Genomic DNA, 8,736 nt, shown 5'->3' on the forward strand with positions numbered 1-8,736 from the left:
CGGGAGCGACGCGGCGGGGTGTGGCTCGAGGCAGAGGAGGTGCGGCGGCGGCAGCTCACCGGTGCACGAGTGGGAGTGCGCGACGCGGCGGGTCACGGGTGCGGAGGCAGAGGCTCGTCTGCTAGCGGCTAGCCCGCGCGGGGGTGGCGTTGCATGGCGGCATGGTGCCACCGGAAAAGGGCAGTGACGTGTGAGGTCGACGGTGGCGAACTCTGTGGGGCCGCAGCCAGCGGCGGCCATGGTACAAGCGTGGCCATGGAGGAGTGCAGAGGTAGAAGACGAGTTGGAACTTGACGGGCCCATATTGCAAGAGTATGTTTGAAGTGTTTCAGATGTTTCGGACGAATGTTGCAAGTGTTTCATGTACATGTTGCAAAACTAGATCTAGATGTTTGCGATGTTGCATATGTTTTACGTGTTGCATGTATTTTATCTAGATGTGGCATCTTCAATGAGAGATCTGAATATTCTATACAACATGAAACATATGTTGCGGCCATTTTTATTTTTTTTTCTCGTCAATGGATGGTTAATAACTTGGTTTTTCACTATTTTGTTGATGTTGCAAATGGTGATTATTCATGTTGCAGACGTCTATTTTTCGGTGTTCCAAAAATTATTCTTTGATGTTGCAACGGACTAACGGAGCGGGAGTTCTCCATCAGACATCGGGGCGCTATCAGTGCCGATATTAATATAGAACAGGGAGCACATGAGCTGGACCCGGGACCGCCCCCCCCCCCCCCCCCCCCCCCCCGCACACATTTGTAGGGTAAACCTTGCCGAACTCCTACCCCACGGGCCCCGAACTACGGTACCTACCTTAGCACACGCCAGTGACAAGCTTTTTGTTTTGCAATGTTTCCAACCTCAACTGATCTGTCATAGAGAAATTCTGAAAAACAGTTGTTGCGACGGCCGCTGCTGGATGGCCACTAGTATTGGTGTACTGAATCCTGCGGCGAACTCGTTGACCTGGATTTTTGTGTAATACAAGTAGTCCACGCCTTCCGATACCCGCTACATATTTCACGATACATGGCTAGCGCACGTAGGGAATTTAGACTTGATATAATCTCGATCGAAAACTTTTTTTTTTAAAAAAAGTCTCGATCGAGGTAAAAAAAAAAGTGTTTCACCGAGAACAAGAGCAGAACGGCCCCATCGACGAGCACTAGCGCAGCGGGTATGCGGCAATAGGGGCGGAGCCTCTCAGAGGCCAAACTAGGCTCCGACCCCCTTACCAGCCAAAATCTCCATTGAAGGAACAGTAAGTTTGATACTGTTTATTGATTTAACCTCTCAATTACCGAAGGCTGGCCCTCCCTGATTGGTTGTTCAGGCTCCGCCACTGCACGGCAACGAACCGTGGGCCGGCCGACCGGCGGCTGTAGCAACTCGCACTAAACTAACCCAGACTACGGGCTGGCTTCGTTGGTTAACCACAGTGGAGACGCGTGCGTGCGCGACTAAGACTAAGTGGCTAACCATGGTTAATAATAAGCTGTCGATATATGTCGCGACGACGGCGATGCAAGGCTCCACCTCTCGCGATTCAGATCAAATCCTCCTCACGTTTTCTATCAAAAAAAAAAGTCCTCCTCACGTTTCCATTGGTACTCAGGCAAGGTTACCGTGTCGTGCTCGTGTATTAGTTGGTTTGGCTCTGTGGTCTGGTCCGGTACAGCCCCGGTTTCTTCCTGGCCGCGGCCGGCCGGCCGCCGGGGCGGGCAGGTCAACCCACTGCCGCCACGTCACGGCCGTTGACCTCTCGATCGCCCGTGCAGGCGTCTCGCGCTGCCGCTCCTTAACAGATCGAGGTTTGTGGGCCTACGTGCCTCCACGGTGATCCGGTTTCATGAGTTATTACTGGAACGGATTGCAGTAAGGGTGGTAAAAGGATTTTAAAATTTAGCCTGGATAATCATGGTGTGCTAGGTTGCTACTTGCTAGTAAGGAGAGAATGATTTGTCGTTGTGTAGGATGAGACTACACCCAACTAATAAAATAAAAAAAATTCATTTGATTCTTGACAGAATGTGTCCAGGCCTACGGCAAACGATAACCTTGAAAGACCCATTTTCTTTTGCAACCGGCAAGGTGGTGAATTTCCTTCCTTCTTTTTTTTATGATAATAACAAACTGATGTTCAACAAATTTTCTTTGTTTGCAATTGTGCTAAACTTATTTGGCACACAACACAAATTTTCTTCTGGGTTGCACGATTTTGAGACGCACGATTATGGTTGTCGGAGGTGCTCTGTGCTTTTGAAATGACGTTGTTTCTTTCGCTTCCAAAAAAAAAAAGAGACACCGTTGTCGTTCAAGAAGAAAAAAAAAACAAAATACAGTGGATGCCGCTAGGAAGACGACAACAAGAGTAGAAGACGGTGGATGGGATCGTGCTGGTGCAGCAGCGGAACAGAGGCGCCGGTCCAGCCCCGGTTTCAGCCATGGTGCAGGTAAGTCAACGCCCGCCGCCACGTCACGTCCGTTGACCCGTCTCCCGTGCGCCTCCGGCCGCCGCGTGGGGCCGGAAATCCGTTCCGGGCCCTGTGGGTTTCGGACGGCACGAGGGATCTTCTGCGCACATCACATCGATCCATATTCCACACGACCCACGAGCGAATACGGAAGAATTATCCTTCCGCTTCATGTCTTCATCTACCGGCGAATACGAAAGTGCAGTTAGCTTTTGTTTCTGCAACGTCATGTAACGCACCACCCAATTTTCTGCAGATTTTGCACATTGCCACAAATAATATTCCTTTGGCAGCGTGTTGTTGCGTATTTCATGGCAAAATAAAATGTTGAAGCTGAGTACGCTGAAAAAATGAAATTACGAAGTTTCATCCAATTTTAGCATTAGAGATATATGACATGTTTGCATATAAAAAATGCTTAAATACTAAAGTCGATGTACATATATAAGAAGTTCTAGTTGCTGAAACTGATAAAAAGAGGAATCATAATAGTTATGTTAAGAACACTTTAATTTTATTCTGGGAGGAAATGGAAATGTTAGCATCATCTTGTTAAGCAAGAGATTGGACTTTGTATTGACTCTCTTGGATAAGTGAAGTTTCTGCAATTTTTTTAAAAAATTAAGTGTGAGCAACGCAGTTATGTGATAATTGGAAAAAATATATTTCGTTTAATAATTTTAGTACCTATGTTTCATTGGACGAATGTAGATATTTTGAATTGGTTATGGATTCTCCACCATTGTGATCTGCATTACTGTAGAATAATAGAATGTTAGGAATGTGTGTGATAAAAATGAATGAGGGATGTTAGCACTTACATTATTTTTTGACGTTTTGTTGCTAATTCCATTATAAAAATTATTCATATGGCAATAATAAAACCAAGTAAAAAGTTAAGAACTCTTAGTGCGTTGCGGAAGGCCAGGATATGAGGCTTCACCACATGTGAGTGAAATGGTTATTAGTGACTCTTCTTAGTTGGTTGCACTTATATAAAATGCTAGGTGATTTCCCCACGCGTTGCTGCGGGATTAAAAGAGTAGTTTCTAATGAATAATATTTTGTAAAAATCAAATCGAACACATAGAAAAATGAAACTCGTTTAGACAACCCAGCAAACGAAGTGGAGAAGAATGATGAACTAGATCTTACCGCATTAGCCAATGAGTGGGTGCATCAATAATATTTGGAAGATGAAGAGGAATCGATCAGCACATGAGTGTATTTCTGATCTAATAATAACAATTAACAACGGATGTAGGAGTGCGTTTCTAATCTCATGATCAGCGCACCACATGAGTGGGTTTCTGATCTCATAATAACAATTAACAATTAAGGCTGTGCTTATCCTTAATTGTTATCATGAGCTCATTGGTTGTGTTTATTCTTAATTGTTATCATGAGTGGGTGCATCAATATTAGAAGATAGAAAGACCATATAGATTAGTCTGATCCAACGGATGTATGAGCTCACCGGAAATAATCAAATGGTCAAAATAATGTTGACAATGTGGCTCGCAGAGGTTTGAGAGAAATAGATATCAATGCTTTGTAGTGGGAACCAACTATATAAATTTTATAGATATATAGATATACCCACTAATGTTTTCAAAACATTTATAAACAAAATACTCCATCAAAATTCGAAATCCATATATTACATATACTTTTCAAAAATACAAAATACTCCATCAAAACATGTTGATACACAAATGTCAAAACTCTCTAGACTAGCAAACAAAAGGACAAAACACCATGACCAATTGATCGTCGACGACGGCCGTGATCGCCCAACGCGTAACTATCACCTGTCCCCTCCGCTAGAAATCGGAAACAGGGAAACCAAGAAACCGCCGGAAGCCCAAACCGGCGGGCGCGCGGCCGGCCTCGATCCCGGAGGAGGGGCCGGAACACGGAAAGCGGCGGAGGCCTCTCCGATCCCCGGTTTCGTCCCCCCCCCCCCCCCCCCCCCCCCCCCCCAACTTGCGCCGCCGCTCCAGTCCAGGCAGGCGTCTCATCAGCCAGTCACCACTATATAAACAGCCCTCCTCCCCGCTTTCTCCCTCACCAGCACATCAGCAGCTAGCAGCCAAGTGTAACAGGGTGCCAAGAAGCAGTAGCTATTAGCGAAAGGGCTCCGATCTGTGCTCGTGTTCTTGGAGCGATCCATCCAGCTGTTCTTTGATTTGTAGAGGGAGTGAGTGAGGGAGAAAGCAAGGGCGTCAATGGCGACCGCCGGGAAAGTGATCAAGTGCAAAGGTGCGTTTGCTTCTGTCAGAATAGCTGTCGTGTGAAGGAGAGAGATCGAGAGGTTGATGGCGCATGGTTAATTTGAATCGGTTGCTGATTCTCGATCGATCGGGTGCTTGCTTGTTGCAGCCGCGGTGGCGTGGGAGGCCGGCAAGCCGCTGTCGATCGAGGAGGTGGAGGTGGCGCCGCCGCAGGCCATGGAGGTGCGCGTCAAGATCCTCTACACCGCGCTCTGCCACACCGACGTCTACTTCTGGGAGGCCAAGGTATCATCGTACACAAACAGCCTCATACTTGCCCAGTGTTTCTCGACCTGCTAATGGTGATCTGAGACCGTGACGGAACGGAGCAGATGCTGATTGTTTGATGATTTGTGTGACTAAATCTACTTTGGATCTGCTGTGCAGGGGCAAACCCCGGTGTTCCCGAGGATCTTAGGACACGAAGCTGGAGGGTATGCAGTCACCTCCCTGCCTCTGTTCATGTTGTGCTGTTGTGCTACTGTGTTGTTCACTTGTTCTTGAGTTCTTCATGCCTGTTCATCCACTGTTTTTTATGTGCTAGGTGGGATCTGATGTGTGCTTCTGTGTCCTATTAGTTGCCTCATAAAAAATTTTAGTTTTAGCGCTTCGGTTGCTAGTTATAGTTAGTCAATCCGTTTCAAGTACTGATTTGTCAGTGGATTTAAGATTGATTGCTATAGAGAGCAAGTGTGCTTATTTTACTGAACTGGTATAAAGCATGTGAGGCCACCACATGTGCAGATTCGTTCAGAGAATACAAAGTCAGTCATGACACAAGCACACACATAATTGGCCTTCTAGGATAATGCTTTTTATGTTCTGTACTGGATTAAAAACTTTGTTTTGTGAGTGATTAAGAAAGTGTACTTACGATGTTCATGCTTTCCATTTTTTCTTAGACTGAAAAGCACAAGGACATTATTCATTTCCTGAAACACGTCAGTTGGCTAATTTTGTATGGGAATGGTGGATAGCGGATTATGTTGAAGTGGAATCCTGATGATAGCATTTCAATGAGTATTATGCATACCCTTACAGTTCAAATTGTCTAATAAATCTTTATTTCCAAATTATTTTTGGTTCCAGCATTGTGGAGAGCGTTGGAGAGGGTGTGACTGACCTCGCACCGGGCGACCATGTCCTCCCTGTGTTCACCGGCGAGTGCAAGGAGTGTGCTCACTGCAAGTCAGAGGAGAGCAACATGTGTGACCTCCTCAGGATCAACGTCGACCGAGGTGTGATGATCGGCGATGGCAAGTCTCGCTTCTCCATCAATGGGCAGCCTATTTTCCACTTTGTCGGGACATCCACCTTCAGCGAGTACACCGTCATCCATGACGGTTGCCTCGCCAAGATCAACCCCGAGGCGCCTCTTGACAAAGTTTGTGTTCTCAGCTGTGGCATCTCAACCGGTAAGATGCCTTCTCATGCCATTATTTCTGCAAGGAGCACAAACTTTTTCAATGACTGTAGTAGTTACTGAAACCTGATCGTTTGGTGCAGGTCTTGGTGCAACACTCAATGTTGCAAAACCGGCTAAGGGTTCGACGGTGGCGATTTTCGGTCTTGGTGCTGTAGGCCTTGCTGTAAGTGGAAATCACAAATCCTTTTTTTTATCTCAAATGAGACTTTGAGCTTGGTAGGATCTGTGCTAAAATTGACTGATCGTCTCTGTATGTTTTCACATGATTAGGCCATGGAAGGTGCCAGGCTGGCTGGGGCATCAAGGATCATCGGTGTGGACGTGAACCCGGCAAAATATGAGCAAGGTATGAACGAACTGCTGTGAGCTTAACTGTAAATTTACAGTTTGGCATATGGTCCCTGACGGAACATTGAACTTACCAACTTTTCCCAATTTTCAGCTAAGAAATTTGGCTGCACTGACTTTGTGAACCCCAAGGACCACAACAAGCCAGTGCAAGAGGTGGGTTCTTTGTCTGAGTGTACTGAATGAAGATGGCAGTTTGTTCAGGACATGATAAGTAGTATCTGATATATTCCATGGCTCATTGTTGTTCCAGGTGCTCATTGAGATGACCAATGGCGGTGTCGATCGCAGCGTGGAGTGCACTGGCAACGTCAACGCCATGATTTCTGCCTTCGAATGTGTTCACGATGTATGTCCTCTGCCAACCCATGATTCTGCAGTTGTCTCACTCTATGGTTTTAATTGGAACACTAACAGAGACGCTCTGAAATGTAAATTCAGGGATGGGGCGTCGCCGTGCTGGTCGGTGTCCCGCACAGGGAGGACCAGTTCAAGACCCACCCCATGAACTTTCTGAATGAGAAGACGCTCAAGGGTACCTTCTTCGGCAACTACAAGCCCCGCACCGACCTCCCTAATGTTGTCGAGATGTACATGAAGAAGGTAATATGACCATGAAACCTCAGAATTTGCAACTAGCAAGCAAAAAGGAAAATAATGAAATCCTGAAGTGTTCATTGTCGTGTGTAACATATTTTCTGATGGATCAAATCTGTGTTGTGAATCTCCTGTATGTAGGAGCTGGAGGTGGAGAAGTTCATCACCCACAGCGTGCCGTTCTCGGAGATCAACACGGCCTTCGACCTGATGCTCAAGGGGGAGGGCCTGCGCTGCATCATGAGGATGGAGGAATAGAGCTCTCCAGGGTCCGTTGCAACTACTCTGTTGCACAAGGAAGGAAATTGAAAAGTTTAATGTGCACCTTTGTGTAGTAGTAATGTTGTGGTCCTGAGATACGAACATGCCCATCCCCTGTATTCCGTTTCACGGTTTCATCTTTATTGTTAGTGTGTGGTAACTGGTCGAGTTTGGGCCCACGAAAAAAAAAACAAAAAAGAGAAGTTTGTGGTCAGGCTTCAGAGTCCATGTAATTACCATTTTGCATAACAAATAATGAAATGTTGTCAGTGTTAAACTGTTCATAATGCTCTTTCCTTCAAAGCCACGACCGCAAATTGCAGTTTCATATGTGAGGTAATATCTTGCAACCTTCCCCAAGGAGGTGCCCAGTCCAGAGTTCTGCTCAACATCTTTTCAATCTGTCTCTATACATGTATATGTATAGGCTCCAAACAGGTTATGAAGGGCGCGTTTCGATTCTGCAGGTCGTCAGCCCTGCCAAACGATGGCCACGGCCAAAATGTAGCGGCCGATTTGGCTGGCCCAGCATGAAAAAATGAACTGGCCACCTTCAAAGTTCCAAACAAACCGGCGCTCGTCCAATTTCCAGCGCGGCAACGAGAGCTTGTACCGTATTTATATTTTCTCTCTTCATCACTAATAATAGTTTTTATGTTTTTGTAGTTAGTGTTGTAGCAGATTACTCAAAATATAGGGTGGAGGGAGGAATCCCATTCATTTGAGCAATAAAGTGGTGCGTTTTGGCAATCACAAAAAAATAAAGTATTGGCGATGGAATTGATAATCTGCTGAAGCACCTCATACGACCGAAAAGATAGATTCTTGGTATTGGGAACAGGAATGAGTAGATACTCTAAACCATGTGAGCGTGAGTCACAATTGAATTGCTTTAATTACTGTCGCGAACTAATCTGTCCTCAGGCCGCCATCCCTATTCTTCTCCTTCCTATTTCCTCTTCTCCAATCCCCACTCCCTTCTCTGCTCTCAGGGAAATGGATTGAGAAAAAAAGAAAAATTGAACAGAGGCCCGCGGCCTCATCACTTCTCTCTCCAACATAGGGCAAATGGAGAACAGCTGGTGCCCGTTTCGAATTGAAAGTGTATCCTCTGAAGATGTTAAAGCCAGCTTAAGCAAAACTGTACAGTAACAGAATGGGATCATATGCATGTGACAAAATAAAGCAAAAGACGACACCAAAAGCATTTCAATAACAGAACGGCTTTGGAACTGAATTGCTTTTCCAGCAGCCACGACTACGATCCTCGTCAGGCGTTGTGCTGCCGAAAGCTGCCTTGTCCATTGAACTGACATGAGTCTGATGCAGGCCCAGCTGCAAGATCCCA

At 46.0% G+C, this 8,736-nt stretch overlaps 1 protein-coding gene across 1 annotated transcript; it reads left to right on the top strand.

Annotated features, from left to right (window-relative positions):
• Nucleotides 1-4,458: 4,458 nt before the first annotated feature.
• LOC120644183 (alcohol dehydrogenase 2-like) lies at nucleotides 4,459-7,675 on the top strand. Its single transcript, XM_039920750.1, has 10 exons — nucleotides 4,459-4,745; nucleotides 4,866-5,002; nucleotides 5,144-5,190; nucleotides 5,846-6,171; nucleotides 6,263-6,345; nucleotides 6,453-6,528; nucleotides 6,625-6,686; nucleotides 6,784-6,879; nucleotides 6,972-7,133; nucleotides 7,269-7,675. The coding sequence occupies exons 1-10, from the start codon at nucleotides 4,712-4,714 to the stop codon at nucleotides 7,383-7,385; spliced, it is 1,140 nt and encodes a 379-aa protein (XP_039776684.1). The 5' UTR covers nucleotides 4,459-4,711; the 3' UTR covers nucleotides 7,386-7,675.
• The last annotated feature ends 1,061 nt before the right edge of the window (nucleotides 7,676-8,736 follow it).

Source organism: Panicum virgatum, chromosome 8K (assembly GCF_016808335.1).
Source record: "Panicum virgatum strain AP13 chromosome 8K, P.virgatum_v5, whole genome shotgun sequence".
NCBI lineage: Eukaryota > Viridiplantae > Streptophyta > Magnoliopsida > Poales > Poaceae > Panicum > Panicum virgatum.

Bases quoted from the DNA above. Each gene is read 5' to 3' on its own strand.
- LOC120644183 (XM_039920750.1), top strand. From the start codon at position 4,712: ATGGCGACCGCCGGGAAAGTGATCAAGTGCAAAG. The intron at 4,746-4,865 runs GTGCGTTTGCTT...TGCTTGTTGCAG, and splicing joins GAAAGTGATCAAGTGCAAAG to CCGCGGTGGCGTGGGAGGCC. The intron at 5,191-5,845 runs GTATGCAGTCAC...TTTTGGTTCCAG, and splicing joins TTAGGACACGAAGCTGGAGG to CATTGTGGAGAGCGTTGGAG.